This window comes from Callospermophilus lateralis, chromosome 1 (genome assembly GCF_048772815.1).
Source record: "Callospermophilus lateralis isolate mCalLat2 chromosome 1, mCalLat2.hap1, whole genome shotgun sequence".
NCBI lineage: Eukaryota > Metazoa > Chordata > Mammalia > Rodentia > Sciuridae > Callospermophilus > Callospermophilus lateralis.
The window spans coordinates 57,698,439-57,716,697 of NC_135305.1; the positions used below are offsets into that span (position 1 = coordinate 57,698,439).

The 18,259-nt window shown below is 34.3% G+C and overlaps 2 protein-coding genes across 2 annotated transcripts in view; one reads left to right on the forward strand and one right to left on the reverse strand.

Annotated features, from left to right (window-relative positions):
- Nucleotides 1-18,259, forward strand: part of Fbxl13 (F-box and leucine rich repeat protein 13) — a 203,540-nt gene that overhangs the window by 67,904 nt on the left and 117,377 nt on the right. Inside the window, exon 9 of the mRNA XM_076853668.2 lies at nt 3,766-3,898. Within this exon, the coding sequence (XP_076709783.2) occupies nt 3,766-3,898 (133 nt within the window). The remainder of the gene's footprint in view (nt 1-3,765; nt 3,899-18,259) is intronic.
- The window catches only part of Lrrc17 (leucine rich repeat containing 17), a 30,248-nt gene continuing 25,036 nt past the window's right edge, over nt 13,048-18,259 (reverse strand). The window contains exons 3-4 of the mRNA XM_076862473.2: nt 17,682-17,837; nt 13,048-13,812 (exon numbers count right to left, since the gene is read on the reverse strand). Of these exons, the coding sequence (XP_076718588.2) occupies nt 13,415-13,812; nt 17,682-17,837 (554 nt within the window). The 3' untranslated portion in view covers nt 13,048-13,414. The remainder of the gene's footprint in view (nt 13,813-17,681; nt 17,838-18,259) is intronic.

Genomic DNA, 18,259 nt, shown 5'->3' on the forward strand with positions numbered 1-18,259 from the left:
TGTTGAGAATACAGTGTTATCCAGGAAATAGATAAGTCATATGTGGTTACTTTTTATTGTTGATGACTCTTCTTCCCAGTGTCTTTTTGGAATGAGAAACACAGGCATGATCCAAGTTACAAAAATAGTACTAGAGAAGAATAGTACAGAAATGTCAGTCTAGAAGTCCACATTGGAAAATGCCAGAGTGTGTGTCTGCATGCATGCAAATGCACTGACAATATCAAGAAGGCTTTGTTTATGTGTTGCATATATTAATCCTATTCCCTGATGAATTTTTAAAATTTCTGCACTCATATTTTGTGCTGTCTTATTATGTTTTTGAATAATTGTAGCTAATATTTACTGAGTTCTGCACTGAGCACATTGTTACATTTTCTTAGTTCACCCCTGAAGTTTCCTGAGTTAGGCAGTATTATTTTTCTCACTTTACAGATGAAAAACAAAAACATAAGACATTGTATCCATCTACAACTAAAAAATATTTTAACAAAACCAAAAACTAAGGCTTAGTCAAGTAATAGCCCAAGTTGTTAAGTGGGTGGATTGGAATACAAACTCTGATCACTCTGACTACAAAGCATATACTCTTATTTAGCAAATATTTTTTAAGGAAATGCCACTTTTGCCATTTAATTTCCCCCTACCTGGAAACACAGGATTTCTGCTTTCCAGGTTCTTTTAAAATAATAGAATCTTGGTGGGACTGGTGACACATACCTGTAACCCCATCCATTTTGCAAAACCGAAGCAGGAGGATTGCAAGTTCAAGGCCAGCCTGAGCAACTAGTGAGACCCTGTCTCAAAATAAAACATAAAAATGGATGGGGATGTAGCTCAGTGGTAGAGTGCTTGCCCAGCACATGTGAGGCCCTGGGTTCAATCCTTAGTACTGTGGATGGGGAGAGGGGAATCTTGAACTCTGAGAACCAACTCTCATCAAAAAATTGACATTGAGGAGTAAAATTCATGTAGGATTTGGTCCATTAAATCCTCTAGATATTGTGAATTTTGTTCTTGGGCTGAATTATACAATCAGAGAGAGTAACATAGTTGGATCTTGTTTCTTTAGGTTTTCTGTAAATTGTGCTTTTTTTTTTTAACCCTGAATTCAGCTATTGATCAGTGTTTTGTTGTAAGAAGTCCCTCAATTTATTTAATTAGTTTCTTAGCTTGTTTCTCTCTCTTTCTATTAAAATCCTTTAGTGTACATCCTTTACCTCATTTTTAAAATACATATGAGTGTGGAGCTAGGGTTGTAGCTCAGTGGTAGAGCACTTACCTAGCATGTGTGAGGCACTGGGTTAATCCTCAGCACCACATAAAAATAAATAAGTAAGGTAAAGGTATTGTGTCCATCTACAACTAAAAAAAAATATTAAAAAAATACATGATTGAGGGCTGGGGATGTGGCTCAGTGATTGAGTGCCCCTGAGTTCAATCCCTGGTACAAAAAAAAAAAAAAAAAAAAAAAAAAAATAGAAAGAAAGAAAGAAAAGAAAAGAAAAATCTGTTAACACCAAAGATTGGTGATATGACAATATTTACCAAGATAGGAATATAAACTTGTTTAACAACATGGGAAGGCAATTCAGAAGCATCTACTTAATTTGAAGACACTCAAATCTAGGACCCAAGCAATTGCATTTCTAGGTATATAGGCTAGAGAAACTCACAGATGTTTTCAATCAAGTCATGTGTTTAAAACAGCAGAAACACTACACACGACCTAAATGTCCATCAATGGAAGAAATATTTTTTTAAAATAATAACTTCTAAAATATATACAATGGAGTGATGGAATGCTATACATATTTTTTTTTTGGTGGTACTGGAGATTGAACCAGGGGTACTCTGCCACTGAGCTATATTCCACAGCCCTTTTAATTTTTTTATTTTGAAGATCTCAGTAAGTTACCCTGACTGGCCTTGAATTTGCAATCCTCCTGCCTCAGTCTCCCAAGTTGCTGGGATTGGAGTCCTGTGCCACTGTGCCTGGCTACTAGATAGATAGTAAACTAAAGAGTTAAATAAACCTGAATGCATCTCTAAAATAATACTGAGCAAAAAAAAATAGAAAAAAAGTAGATAATCCAGTCATCATCAAAATTAAAAATTTGGGGGCTGGTGCTGTGACTCAGTGTTAGAGTGCTCACCTAGCATTTGTGAGGCACTGGGTTCAATCCTCAGTTCCACATAAAAATGCAATAAAGATATAAAAAAATTAAACATTTTTGGATCCAGCAATTCCACTACTAGGTACGTATCCAAGGGAAATAAAATCCATATATCAAAGAATCACCTGCACTCCCATGTTTACTGCAGGACCACTCACCACAGCCAAAATTCGGAATCAACCTAAATGTCAACAACAAAGGAATGAGGGGGAAATGTGGTATGTAGACACCAAAGAATACTATTCAGCCATTAAAAAGAGGAAATCTTGTCATCTGCAATATGTAGGGAACTAGAGAACATAATGTTGAGTGAGATAAGCCATACCCAGAAAGACAAATACTATATCATCTCATATTTATATGGAATCTTTAAAAGTTGAACCACAGAAGTAGAGAGTAGAATACAGGTTAAGAGACTGGAGAGGAGACAGGAAAGGGCAAGGCTGGTGTGCAAATGCATGGTTATAAAAGTGAATAAGTTCCGGTGTGCCATTGCACAGTACAGTGACTGTATTTAACAATGATGTGTATTTCAAAAGAGCTAGTAGAGAAGTTTTGGAATGCTTGCCACAAAGAAATGATAAATATATGAAGTGATGGATATGCCAGTTACCCTGATTTGATCATTATACCATGCATGAATGTATCAGAACATCATTGTTCCCCATATAGATGTATGATTATATGAAAATGTAAAGAATATTTTAAGCAAACAAAAATATTTTAAAAATACACGATTGTATCTGCGGGATAAATTCCTAAAGGTAACATCATTATGATAAAAGTTAAATTGATTTATAATCACAAAAGTGTATGGCGTTATAGAGTGACTTTTGCTCCAAGATTTTTTTAGTTCTGCTTGCTTTTTGAAATCTATCATCTCATTGTTAAACTATTTTGTATATCTTAACTCACAAGTGGGAGACTAGATGTTGTCTCATGTGTTAAATCATTTAATAATAATAATAAAAAAGAAGCCATTTGTGGACTTGGGATATAGCTCAGTGGTTACAGTGCTTGCCTATCATGTACAAGGCTTTTTAGTTTTTTTTGTTTTTTTTTTTTTGGTGGACACAACACCTTTATTTGTATGTGGTGCTGAGGATTGAACCCAGGCTGCACGTATGCCAGGCGACCATGCTACTGCTTGAGTCACATCCCCAGCCCCCATGTATAAGGCTTTTTAAAAAATTTTTTAATTTGTTCTTTTTAGATAGACATGACGGTAGAATATATTTTGACCTATTATATATACATGGAGTATAACTTCCCATTCTTGATGTACAAAGCTTTGATTCTCAGAAACATACACTTACACATACCCCCAAAGCCATTTGTGTTTAATGTGCTATGTTTTTTTATTGGCAAACTCAAATCATTTTGGAATTGTGTTTGTATGTGTGTATATTCCCTTTTTACTTATGAAATTTATATTCTCTAGTAGAACACTCTAATATTTTAGTCTTTTTTTCTATTTGGGAATGTTTGTGATGGAGAACTTTTAGTACTTGATAATTTAAAATATTTAAAATTTTTATATGAAACATATTTTTTGCATTTCTTAATGCCTTTTGTTTATCCTTTTTAGATTAACTTTTCCACGGTGAAGAATACAGTTACAGATAAATATGTAGTGTCTACTTTGCAAAAGTGGCGTCTAAATGTGCTGTGTTTGAATTTTCGTGGTTGTCTTCTCCGACCCAAAACTTTGAAATATGTCAGTAAGTATGTTCATTACAATATTTGTCTTGCTTTTCTATTTTCTAATTAAATAGATGAAAAAAAACCATAAATAAAAGGGAAACTTAAGTGATAACCTTAGGTCATAAGAATGTGGACTGCAACCACATTAAAAACTTATGTTTAGTTCTTACTTGATTATATGCTCTGGGAGTGAGTTGGTCCTTTGTGCATTCTTCTTGATCAATATTTGATCTTGCATTTGTCTATTTATGTATCATCAATTTATCTACACCTGTAATCCCAGCAGCTCAGGAGACTGAGGCAGGAAGATCACAAGTTCAAAGCCAGCCTCAGCAACTTAGTGAGGCCCTCAACAACTTATGGAGACCTTATCTCAGAATGAAAAATATAGGGCTGGGGATGTAGCTCACTGGTTAAGCACCCCTGGACATCTCTCTCTCTCTCCCCATCTTTCTCACCCCTCCTTCCCTCTCCCTCTCCCTTTCCCTCTCCCACTCCCCCCCCACACTATTAAGAACATATCCTCACTTAACAAAATCTAGCAATAAACAGTAAAAGTATCTCCCTTCAACTCCCTCAAACCCATTCATTTACTGAAAGGTACCCAGTATTATCATTTTTCTGTCTTTGTAAATACATTTACATAGACATGTGATTTAAAATACACAGTTTTAACTTTTGACATGAAAGAGATCATATTGTTTTAGATTTTCTTTTATGTCTTGGAAGTCTTTGCATGTCAGTATGTACAGACCTACTAAATTCTTTTTAAATATTGTAAAACCATTTTATAGATAGACCATAATTTATTTAATCTTCCTCTAGATGAACAGTAAAGTTATTTCTGTTTTTTCCAAGCTGCTTTGTACTTGCAATGTGATTTTTGTCTTTAACCTATATCTCTTTTGAGATGTGGTTTTTACTTACCATGCATGTACTTTTAGAAATGAAACAAATTATTTTTTAAAAGCATATTCCATACTGATTCCAGATAATGAAAAAGAATGCCATATATAAGCGTAAGTATCAACTTGGATAAGTCTAAAAATAAGGTAAAATCAAGTTGCAGGATGACACATGCACATACATATAATTATATCACATATAACTTAATACAATTTTTCAATGTGAAAACTTAATATATATATAGTTTGCATTTTATTTTGAAATTAGTGCAAATATATATACACATGTACACACATTTATGTTTTTTAAGGACATAGCACACACATGCTAACACATAAAAACATGAATAGAAGTAAAAAACTCTAAATGCAAGATAGTGTTTATGGAAGGGGTGGAGAGTTTAATGAAACGAAGAAGAGGTACACAAGGAATCACTGTTGTTATCTATAAACTTTTTTATTGAAAAAAGAAATTGCACAGAATGGAATAATTCTGATTGCTTGTTGCTGGTGCTAAAGAAAACTATAGTTTTTTTTTTTTTTAATTTTGGATGATGTTATTGTTTTGGACCATATATAAAATTCAGTTCTTGGTTTTAATAGTTTGTCAGTTGATCCTCTTGGGTTTTCTAGGTAAATGGTCATATCATCTGGGATTATTCACAGTTTTGTGCCCATTCAATGTTATATTTATATCTTTTTATTCCCATTTGATTACATTGCTTGGGATCTCCTTTGCAAGGTTGAAAAGTAGCAGAGTTATGTGGAATCTTGCATGTTCTTGACTCCTCTTTTCATATTTTAATGAAAATAATGTTCATATGATTACATTTTAAAATTTTCGGAATACACCTTGTTGTGGGGGTATAATGCTATTCTCACTGTTACAACAGCTTTCTTCTCCATATTTATTTCTTATTCAGTCTGATTATATCTGCTTTTGTTTTTTTTTTGTTTCATTTTGTTTTTTTTTACACCCATGATATATGGTGTATTTTGACATTTTATACATTTTATACATGTGATGGGGTGCAACCCATCACAATTTTTGTACCATTCTTGTGGTTAAATATGATATGGAGTTACACTGGTTGTGTATTCATATGTGAGCATAGGAAAGTTATGTCTGATTTATTCTACTGTCTTTCCTATTCCCATCCCCTCTCCCCTCCCTGTGTGTACCATATGTTGTTTATCCCCTTTGTCTAATCTAAAGAACTTCTATTTTTCCCTTTGTCTAATCTAATGTTTATTCCCCTTTGTCTAATCTAATGAACTTCTATTCTTCCCTCCCTGCTAATTATGTGCTATCATCTGTATATCAAAGAGAAATTTGGCCTTTGGCTTTTTGGGATTTTGATTTATTTCACTTAGGGTTTTCACATAGGTATCATTGTAACTGATAGTCTCCAGTTCCATCCATTTACTGGCAGGTACCATAATTTAATTCTTCTTTATGGCTGAGTAATATTTCATTGTGTACATTTACCAATTTTCTTTATCCATTCATCTGTTGAAGAGCACCTGGGTTGTTTCCAAAGCTTGACTATTATGAATCGAGCTGCTATAAACATTGATGCATCTGCATCACTGTAGTATGCTGATTTTAAGTCATTTGGATATAAGCTGAGGAGTTGGGTAACTGGGTCAAATGGTGGTTCCATTCCAAGTTTTCTGAGGAATCTCTGTACAGCTTTCCAGAGTGGTTGAACCCAGTTTGCAGTCCCACCAGCTATGTATGAGTGTACCTTTTACCCTACATCCTTGCTAATATTTATTGTTACTTGTATTCTTGATAACTGTCATTCTGACTGTAGTGAGATGGAATCTCAGTGTAGTTTTAATTTGCATTTCTCTAATTGCTAGAAATGTTGAACATTTTTTCATACTTTTTTTGACCATTCATATGTCTTCTCCTATGAAGTGCCTGTTCAGTTCTTTTGCCCATTTGATTGGATTATTTGGTTTTTGTGTGTGCGTTAAGTTTTTTGAGTTTTGTGTATATCTTGGAGATTAATGCTCTATCTAAGGTGCAGGTGGTAAAGATTTTCTCCCATTCTGTAGGCTATCTGTTCATATTCTTGATTGTTTTCTTTGCTATGAAGAAGGTTTTTAGTTTAATGTGAGCACTCCACCACTGAGCTACAGCCCCAGCCCAATCCTTTTTATTTCTGTAAACTGGATACTAACATACATACTTTCATTTCATATTTTAGTGATATTTGTCCTTTCTCATTTCTTTGTCAATATAGCTAAAATATTATCAATTTTTTGATTATTTCAACCAACCAACTTTTTGATTCTTTTTTTATTGGTAAAATATATATAATATCAAAATTTTGGTTGTAATTCCTATAATTGTACAGTTCTATACAGTTACATTTGCATTGCTGTCAACTATCACCATCCATCTCCAGAACTTTTGCATCATACAAAATTGAAACCTGTACCCATGTAGAACTAACTCTTCATTTCTTCCTGCCTGGCCTGTGGCAACCACCATTCTAATGTCTATCACTATAAACTTGATGATTCTAGGTATCTCACGAAAGTCGAATTATAGAATAGTTGTCCTGTTACTAGCTTTTTTTTTTTTTTAAACATATATCTTCAAGGCTCACTCATGTTGTGGCATGTGTCAGAATTTCTTTCCATTTTAAGGGTGAATAATATTTGTGTGTGTGTGTGTGTGTGTGTACCACATGTTGTTTATCAGTTCTTCCATCAATAGACACTAAGATTGTTTCTACTTTTTGCTATTGTGACTTATGTTGCTGTGAATTCAGGTGTTCACACAATTTCTAACTCTTCTTCTAGTCTCTATTTAGTTTATCTCTACTCCGATCTTTATTATCCTGGTTGTTTGGGGCTTCATTTGATCTTCTTTTTCTAGTTACTTTAAAAAATTATCAATAACAGAAATGTATTTTTTAACAGACACGTATAAATTATACACACTTATAGGAAACCATGTGTTTTGATACATTATGTAGTGTTCAAGTCAGGATAAATATATCTATCTCCTCAAACATTTATCATTCCTTATGGTAAAAATATTCAAAATCCTTCATTCTAGTTTTTTAAAAAATATCCAGAACATTGTAATTATTTATACTCACACTACTGCACAGTAGTTATGTTTCTAGTTTTTTGTTTTGTTTTGGTACTGGGGATTGAAACCAGGGGCACTTTAACAAGCTATCCCTTTTTATTTTTTAATTTGAGACAGAGTTTTTTGAAGTTGCTGAAGGTCTCCCTAAGCTGCTGAGACTGGCCTTAAACTTGGAATTCTCTTGCCACAGCCTCCAGAATTGCTCGCATTATAGGCATGTGCTACTTCACCCAGCTTATTTCTAATTTCTTTTTATTTATTTATTTTTTAGTTTTAGGTGGACACAATATCTTTATTTTACGTTTATGTGGTGCTGAGGATCAAAACCAGTGCCTCATGTGTGCTACTGGAGCACTCTACCACTGAGCCACAACCCCAGTCCCTATTTCTACTTTCTTAATGTAAAAAATTATGTTGCTGATTTGGGGCCTTTCTTCCTTGTCTTTATAATAATCTTCTGCTTCTGCTTTATTTTTTTTAGAGCAGTTTTAGGTTCTCAGAAAAAGTGAACAGACTGTATAGGAATTCCCATTATATTCCCTGCCCCCACACATTCTAGTTCCCCACTATCAACATCTCCCACAGGAGCCACACATATGTTACAATTGATGAACCTACACTGACATGTCATTATCACTCAAAGTCCATAGTTTACCTTAGAGTTCAATCTTGGTGGTGTACATCTATTAAACTGGATACATTTATAATTATATATCTATTATTTTAGTATTATATTTCATTCCTCTAAAAGGTCTGTGCTTTGTTCATTCCTTGCTTCCCCTTGTCAACCTCTTGCAGCCACTGATCTGTTTATTGTACCTATAGTTTTGCTTTTTCCAGAATGGCATATAGTTGGGATAATATAGTAGGTAGCCTTTTCTTTCACTTGGTAACATGCAATTAAGTTTCTTCCTTATCTTTTCATATACCACAATTCATTTATTCCTTCATCTATTGAATAGTATCTTGGCTGCTTCCAAGTTTGAGCAAGTTTGTGTGTGTGAGTTGTGTGTGTGTGTGTGTGTGTGCGCACGCGCGCACCTATGGGCATAAATTGTGTTAGCTTCCTGTCACTGTGAAAAAATACCTAATACAAACAACTTAAAAGGCAGAAATGTTTATTTTAGCTAAGGGTATCAGTGGTTTCAGTCTGTGTACTTGTGGCATCATTGCTTCTGGGCCTATGGAGAGGCAGAGGCACATGGCAGAGGAAAGCTGCTTACCTCATAGTGGCAAGGAAGCAAAGAGAGAAACAGGGAGGGGCTAGGATTGGGGGCATATGAATATCCTGAAGATATTCCCTCATATGAATGGAATATAATCCTTTGGGAGGCACTTAACAGCCAAACTATAACCTAGTGTTCAACTCATTTGATTAGATAACAAGAAGCACGATTGGAGATTGTGTAGTGGGAGTGTGGTTAGTTTTTTAAGAGACTACAAAACTATATTCTAGGGTGGCTGTACCGTTTTGCATTCTCATCACCAATGAATGAGAGTCCCTATTGCTCCACATCCTCTCCAACATTAGGTATTGTCAGTGTTCTGGATTTTAGTCATTCTAATAGAGCATAATGGTATCTCATTTTTGTTTTTACAATTTATGTCCCTAATGACATAAGATGTGGAGTTTTTCATATACCTATGTCTTTTTGGTGAGGTGTCTGCTAAGGTTTTTGGCCCACTTTTAAATCAAGTTGCTATCTTACTGTTGAGTTTTAAGAGTTCTTTGTATATTTTGGATAATGGTTCTTTGTCAGATGTGTCTTATGCAAATATATCCACCAAATTTGTGGCTTGTTTTTTCATTCTTTTGATCTATCTTCTTTTAAAAAATAGGCATTTACAACTATAATCTTCCCTTATTATTTTTTTTAACTTCTTTCACATAAAGACTTTCTGATACTTAGGCACAGGCTCACTGGAAAGTTTGGGATAGGAGAAGAAAGGGTAACATAGGTTGTAACTTGTGTGAAGTACAGACAGTCAGACAATGAAAATGCCTAAGTCAAACTCTCTACTGTGCAGTGCACATGTTGACTGTATGTTCATTGTATCAGATAATGGCATGTTTTATATTCTGACACATAATATATATAGTAGTTTACAACTGGATCTGAGATCAAGATAACCTAAAATATTTTGTTGCTTTAGACTTTTTGATATTTTGTTGTCTTTTTAAAAATGTTTATTTAGTATTCATCTCGAAGTATAATTCTTGGTACAAATACCTTTATCACAGAAATACTTAAGCATGCAAGCCTGAAAAGATCTTGATTTTTTAAAAAGGCAATAAATATGTTTCATGTTTGTGATATTTAAAATTTGCTACCTGTTATTTAATTAAACCAGTTTTAATTCTAGCATTCTAGCAAACTTGAGTGTGATAAAGATGAAAGCTATTCTCATACATGTTTTAGCTTTTCCATTTTCACCCTAGCTTTTCTACTGGTGTGTCTAGAATTAAACACATTCCTTTCAAAGAGTTTGGTTTTTGGATTTCTAGGTTGAAGAAAAATATTGGCCAATCTTTGGGGCTGTTTGGTTGAGCACAATAGTTGTAATCCTCATGTCAATATAAGCTTTAGAATAAAATTAATCTTAAAATGTTTAAAAGGCAGATGAGGGAACGGGTCCATAGAACTGGGGCAAGTGGATTCTCATCATTGAATTTCTTCTATTTGCCAGAGCAGGAGACTTCAGATTTCTCCAAAACACATGAATTAATCTAGGGTATAGGCTCCAGAGTAGGGAATAGCTAGTATATGAAAACAAACAAATAGACAAACAAAAAGCCTACCACAACTACAACCAAAACCCACCACCAACCAGAACAAGAACAACAACATTAACAATAAAAAATATCTTTCCGAAATAATCAGGCATTAAGTCAGAGATAATGGGTTAGGATTCAGGAGATCTTAGTTCCTAGTAAATCAGAGAATCTTAGGTCCAGCAAGAAAGTTTAAATAAAAAACTTATTCTATCTAAATACTCAAGTGATATACATATTTGGTCAAATATGAGAATCTCAGAATTGTCATATTTTTGACTAGCAAGAAGTATACTTATTTTTTAATCTCCTGAATTCATCATCTAAGGCAAAGTTATTAGAGTAACTATCAAGGAAGAAATTAGTGGAAGAGGAATTATCTAATTATTCCTTCTATCATGGATGGAATATGTTTCCCAAAAAAGTATGAACTCTGATACAGAGAAGAGGCAGCTGTAAGCTTTGAAAAATATGCTTCAATTAAAGTCCTGGAAGATATTAGTAGCTCCAATAAGCTTACTTTTGGATGGTCTGGATTAATTTCTATTTTTTTTCTAGAGCTTTATTTCCAAATAGATCTCTGGGGATACTATTGGATATAAAAATCTACCAACACAATCCTAACTACTTATTAAAAATGAAACCAGAGAACACCTTGCGTCCTTTCTCAGAACCAGATTAAATCTCCTCATTTCATTCAAGAATCCTCTTGCCCCCACTGTGATACTCTTGTCTCCTACTGATGTCACCCCAGCCTTTCTCATAACCAAATCTTGGATGTTTCAGTTTCCATGTTCTTAATATTCTACCCTAAGGCTCATGGACAGTAAATGATATTGTTACATCTCTCTGGTAGTACTTCAAATTTGACAGCTGTCTTTAATGTCATGAATAATATGGAGATTTAGGAGATTTTCATTGAGAAACAGTATCTCAAAGTCTTTACCTCTGAACTAAACCACTGGTAAAATGGGTAACATGGTTAGAACCTTACAATCCAGACTCATTTCCTAAACTACCAGCTCTGGACATTCCTCCAGCTTCCCCATCTTGGGTTCCTATATAAATTAATGCAAATTTAAATATTTTGGACCAAGACTGTCTCCTCCCCATTGCTCTCAATGGTACTCCTGGAGAGAAAGGAACCAAATCCCCAAAGAGGAGCAGATGGTTCTTGAAGTTCTGATGCCAGACAGCCAAGACTGAACCCTAACTCTTAGAGTTCTGCACAACCTGCACAGCAGAAAGTGTTCAGACCGACCTGAACCCAGGCTCTGCTACCTGTTGGTCCTGTAGCTTTGTGCAAATTACCTAAACTCTAAAAAAAAAAAAAAAAAAAAAACCCTTGAATTCCTCATCTATAGAAGGCAGATAACATTAATTTCCCTAGAGAGCTCTTATGAGAATGACAAGTGGAGTTTGTGAAACTCTTAGCCTAGTGCCCAGCATCGATTAGGTGCTTAAAAAGGGCTCAATACTATTTATCATATACCATCTTCCATGTTTGGGGAGTTTGTGCAAGTATCAATTAAGACCAGTTGCTAAACTTTGTTGGAAGAGCTTGATACAAGAAATGAAAATGTATTCAACTCAAGGTGAAAAGGAAATCTGTGTAAAAGGAAAAAAAAATAGTATTTCATTAAAAATCAGATATGTTTCTTTTCACTTTGTTTTTCTTTCTATTGATCATTTAAATGCAAGCTGATGGAGTCAGAAGTTTAAATTCTCCATGCATGTGCTCTTTTCTGGCGACCTATTTCTGTAGATGAGCTAATTTGAATTTGCAAACCCAAATCAGGAATTCTCTCAAGCACCACTCCTTCCCTCAGTTGTCTCTGAATTAGTTCCTGTTTTTCTCTTTGGCTTCATCCCAAATTCTGACCTGAATCCTAATCTGATAAGGAACATGTTTTGTTTTATAGTCCTTGTCACATTAGCTTGGCAGGAAGTACTCAGGCTGTCTACCACTGACAGAAGGCTTCCTGAACACTACTTGGGGTGGGGGGGGCGGGGGGGCAGTTTCTACATTCACTAGTGTTTATGCCTCCTCAGGGCTCATGATTCATACCATCTACATCTGCTTTTCAGAGCCCATTCTCTAACCAGCTTCCAATAATATAATTTTATTATTCTTATTTTTATGGTGACAATTGCCTTTTAGGTCTAGCTTGATAGTTATTTGCTAGGATCAGTGAAGACTGGTTGAGAATTTGAGTTTACCAGGACCTTATTTTGGAATGTACAGGAGTAGAAATGGGAATTTGTTTAATGTTTACATTGATTTTCTGAAAAAAAGGGGGTGCATGGAGGAGGGAATAACATTTTATTATGATTAAGCATTTGTATCTTTTCATTTTGATCATCTTTAGATATTTACAGACAGCTATTAAAAGGCATGTTAAAACAAACCAAGTTTTTCCCCCCCAAAAGCAGTAAAAACAATTATACAGGACATTATGAAATTCTAATGCCATTACTAGGACCCAACTCCCGCAGGTTACCAGCATGGAATCCTGTATCAGCAGAGGCTGCTCCACCAATGGACAGACATGCAGGGTGACAGTATTCTCTTGATTACTATACTTGTCATAATGTAATAACAATTATGAGATAAAAAAGGAAACCTTTCTATAGCTGATAACACTACATAAATAGGTAACACAGTTAATCAAAATGTAAACATATGGTTTTCTCACACCAGTATAGCAAATAGGAGACTATTTACAGCCAGAGCAATTCTAAGTTATCCCACTATAGTGATTCTTACACCTTGTTTCTTTGTTGTATGATCCTTGTGTATTTTTTCCCATTCGTCATCATCTGTATCCTGGTCAAATGTCTCAGGGTATGCTGGTAACTTGTCTTTGGGGCATTCTTCATAGTAACTCCGGACATATTTTCCCACAGACCATCCTTTGTATTCTTCTGGCGTTTTGCATTCCAGGCCATTATAATGGACATTGTAGTGGTGTATTAACCAATAGAAGAGGTAGTGGATGTTGTAGTCACATCTCCAAGGATTATCTCTGAGCCATAAGAGTTTCAAAAAATACAAGTCTTCTAATACTCCATAGTCAAAGTTTTGCAGCCTGTTGTTTGATAAATCTAGCTCTTCTAAATGTGTGAGCCCTAAAAAAGCAGCTAGAAACAGAAAATATTTATTAAACCAATGAATAATTGAGTTAATGCAATGGTCTATAGTGAGTTGTAAGGATAAATACAAATTAAAAATAAGAAGTTTGATTATCCCTGTTGAAAATAAAGGAAGTTTTCCCTTCTCTCCTTTTTCTCAGACATTTACAGAAAATTTGTAAATATAACCACTTTCCTCCTCTCTTTGAAATGTCTTTAAATCCTTTTAAAGACCAGATAGGCCATTTGTCACCATTAAAATCCAGGAATGCCTTTCTCAAGGACTTGGGAGCTATCTTTTTGAACTGCAAACATCAACTAAGATAAATCCTTGTGTCCCAGTTTCTGTAAGGCCAGGAGCCTAATTTTGGTGGCATTTTGCTTCCAGTTGCAAGACTACCTAGATAAAGTCAAAGAGCTAACCCAGATAGATGGTCCACTTACCAGATAAAGTTAGAATGAACTATATGTAATAAAATGTAATATCAAGTTCTCTTACTTGAGAACTTGTTTATCCTTAAAACATGTGTGTAATGAATGGGTAGTATATAAAAGACAAGATTCTCTCTGTCTTTGCAATCTGTTAGTGATTGCCTATGCTGTGCATCTCATTCTGGTATAAAGTTTATTCAATAATGAAAGTGTTATTCTTTTTTTCTTTACTACCTTTGTGGAGAGGACGTCTGGATTGGGAGGAGATTTTTTAAAAAATTCTATTTTCCCACTATGCCTATTTAAATGCATACTTTCTAAAACATATTTTTATTCAAACAAAGCTTTCCCTTGATTAGATTGACTAGTATACAGCATTTGATTTGAAAAGTCAGCTTTAGGTTAGCTTTTAAAACAGCATTTTCTGATATGCATTATTTTATGCTTACTAGAAATATGACACCAAAAAAGGGAGGGAAAGAGAGAGAGAGAGGGAGGGAAAGGGGGTGGGAAGAAAATATTTCAAATGTAAGATTTGAGTACAGAAAAAATGAAAAGTGTGACTGTTGATGATTTGATAGCTTCCTGGGATATCAGTAAATTCTAAAAATGCCTAGAAAACAATTTTTCCCCAGTTTTGAGGGGAAAGATTCTAATTCTGTAGAGTCCTCAAACAATCTGCTAATGTTATGAGAACATCTGGTTGTGTTTGGCAAGCTATGGAAGCTGTCTGCCTTGGATCCATATGTATTTAATTTTTCTGGAGGGTGAATAATTAGAACAAATATCAAACACATAACAAAATAAAACAATAAAGTTTTTTTCTTCCAAGAGCAAAGAATCTCCTATCTTAATTCTATTTTAGTTGATATGAACTAAACACATACCTCAGAATTTATAGGTCAATCCTGATTTCAGATATTTTGTTTCTATTTCAGCCATTTTCTCATTACTGTTTTAAAATGCCCTTGTTAGAGCATAGTGTTCTCATTTTTGAATTTGGAAAATATGCTGACATACCAATACCATTAGCTGTTTTCATATTATCTGTTCTCAGACAAAACCGAAATTCCCCCTAAAAATATATTTTATATTTTGATACAAAGCAATGGCTTGGGGGTCTGGTGGGAGTGGGAGACAAAAGTTCAGTCCTGTGATTATAGTGCTGAAGACATTGCATTTTTTTTTCTATTTGTTAAAATTCTGTATGTCAATGATTTCACAAATTGTCTTTCTTTAAACTGATTCAACCCAAAAGCATGTATAAATATTCTTAAAATTTATTTTGGAAGTACTATAGTTGTCACTTAAACCATATGTATCTAGGCACTTGGGAAAACTAGTTTTTATCTGTTTCTTAAAGGAGGTAAAACGCCTCATAGGGTGACTTCTTTCCCTTTTCCACAGTAACTCCTGGCATTTCATAAGATTATTATTCACGAAATTCTCACTGCACTTGCATACTTGCCAGGAAAAATCATTAAAGTAAGTCTACTTTGGCAGTGTTTCATCTCAAAGATCCTAGAACATAGTAGGTCTTTTATCTGAAAACTCCTTTAGGTTATTTTGCCTTATTTAAATGCTGAGAATACTTATTTTGTTCCAAAGGAGATACCCCCGCAAAAAGTGGCTGGCATTCAGTAGGTGCACAATACATATTTATTAGTGTAGGAAATACTTTCCTTGGATTGAACTGAATGAATTTATTAAAAACTAGGTATCACTGCTGATAAATAGGGATCAGGTCAAATGTCAGCAAGGAAAATGCATAGGGTAAACAAAATTAAAATGCATAGGGTAAAAAATCATGAAATTCTTGCAATTTCATGAATTCTATAAATGATGAAGGAAAAATATGATTGGAAGTAAAATAAATCCATTTTCCAGCTATCATCTGTCTCTGTGTTGTCTCCTTTCATTTTTTGCTAGTGTTCTTTATATACTGTAGTTTTCCTGTAATTATAACATTATTACATTATTGTTCACTGCTTTTAATATGTTTAACTTGGGCCATATAATAACTAACATTTTAGTTATTTTTTGAGAAAGATCTAAAATTTGTTTGCATCCATACTGTTTTTATTTTTTCTTTCTTTTCTGTTTTTTCCCCACCTCTTCATTCTTTTTCCAGTTGGGAGGTCAAACCCAGGGCCTTGTTCATGCTGGCCAAGCACTCTGCCCCTGAGCCACATCCTCAGTCCTTGCACTCACACTTTTGATAGTTGGTAAGCTCTTGCTGTAGATTATAGCATCAGAAAGAAATTAGACACTTGCCCAGGGACCTTGGATATGGCATACTTGTCCTGTCGGTCTTTGGTTCTCCTGGGGCAAAGAAAGCATCTCCACCTCCAGATCCTTCACTCTGCTTCCTGGCTTTGTAGAGATTGGCTACTGGTTATTGACCTGCACACTAGGAAAATGAGCGCTTCATGTGGGAGAAGAGTGTTTCTATGGTGTTCTTATTTAATGTGAAGTGAAAACTGCATTTGGTCTTGCCATTCAAAGATACTTTCAAGTTTGCCATATCTATATAGGCAAAGGTATAAGTGTAGCACATTGCTGTCCAGCTAGGAAATTTTAAAAATTACAATTTTCTAATATTTTAAAAAGATGTTAATCCTAAAATATGCCTTTATGGCTCCAGAATATTCATCCTTAATTTTCACTTCTATCATGTTAAAATTCTAAGGTTTATTAATAGTATTAAATTACCATTAAGAAAAGTCAGAGAAATAATTGCATTCAAAATGTTTATAACATTATATTTTATGATTAATAATATTAGTAATTTTGTTATAGTTAGAACTTTTCAAATTTAAGTAGCTTCATAAAGGCACATGTATCCTGTATGTAGCACATCTTACCATTGTTTCAGTAATTCTCAGTTCCTTCTGCATCTTGTGTGTTTTAAGTTCAGTTTTTTGCCAGAGGCTTTTCTTAGCAAATAGAGAAGAGATGTGAAGTTGGAAAGAGAACTGATCTTTATTTAGGAGGAGAAATAACATGTCTTGCTCTGGTTTGAGCATATTTTATCTTAATTTGTGAGGGTTGTATTTAGCAGTTAGTTTCAAATTTACTCTAAACAAGTTGGCAAAGAAAATGCCACATGAATTTCTGTTTAAAAATTGTTACATGTTCACTGTATCAATGACCACTTGCCATATCTTTCTATTTTTTAAAAATCTATTCTACAAAACAATTTATTACGGCTAAATGAATATATTTCACAGTCGGCAACTGTAACACATACTTTACAAAGCAACTTTTGGCAACTATTTCTCTCAGTGCCAAACAAGTCCTAATTTAAGTGCCACACTTGATTAAAATTCATACTTTTTAATTATTTAGCTTAGTTTAGTTTTTTTTAACTGTATTTACTGTAAATGTTGCTATAAAAGAGAAATCACAGAGCCCCATTTAAGGGGCTGATATTCAATGAAACTTACCAGGGTCTATGAATTCAATGGTGTTACTGCTGAGGTTCAATTTCTTAAGCTCATGAACATCTTCAAATTCCTTGGGTCGAAGTTGGTTGATTTTATTGTATGATAAGTCAAGTTTAACAATATCTGGAGGGATATTGGTTGGAATTTTCTTCAACTCTGGAAAAATTAATAGTATTTAGGTTATTTTATTAGTATTGGAGCTCTCCTTGCTCTAGTTCTCTCTTTACTGCTAAACTCATGTGATTGAAGAATTAACTCTTAAAGATAAAGTATAAGGATATCTAAAGCCAAAGAAAACTGGTATGAGCAAGTCTTAGTGTCTGCTAAAGTCTGTCAAAGACCAGTGAATCAAGCATCAAACCTAGAGGAAGGGCTGCCTAGTCCTTGCTGAGCTGTTCAAAGAAACTCCCTAGATGCAATGGTAGAAAACCAAGAGGAGAAATAGCAGGCAATGCCATATAGGTAGCCAAAGAGGAAGGTAGGAGTAATCCAGCTACCAGTAATTGCCAGGGAAGCTTTTGAAAAAAAAGAATCAAAGTAAAATCTATAAGTCAAACAACTGCAAACCAAACTGCTGT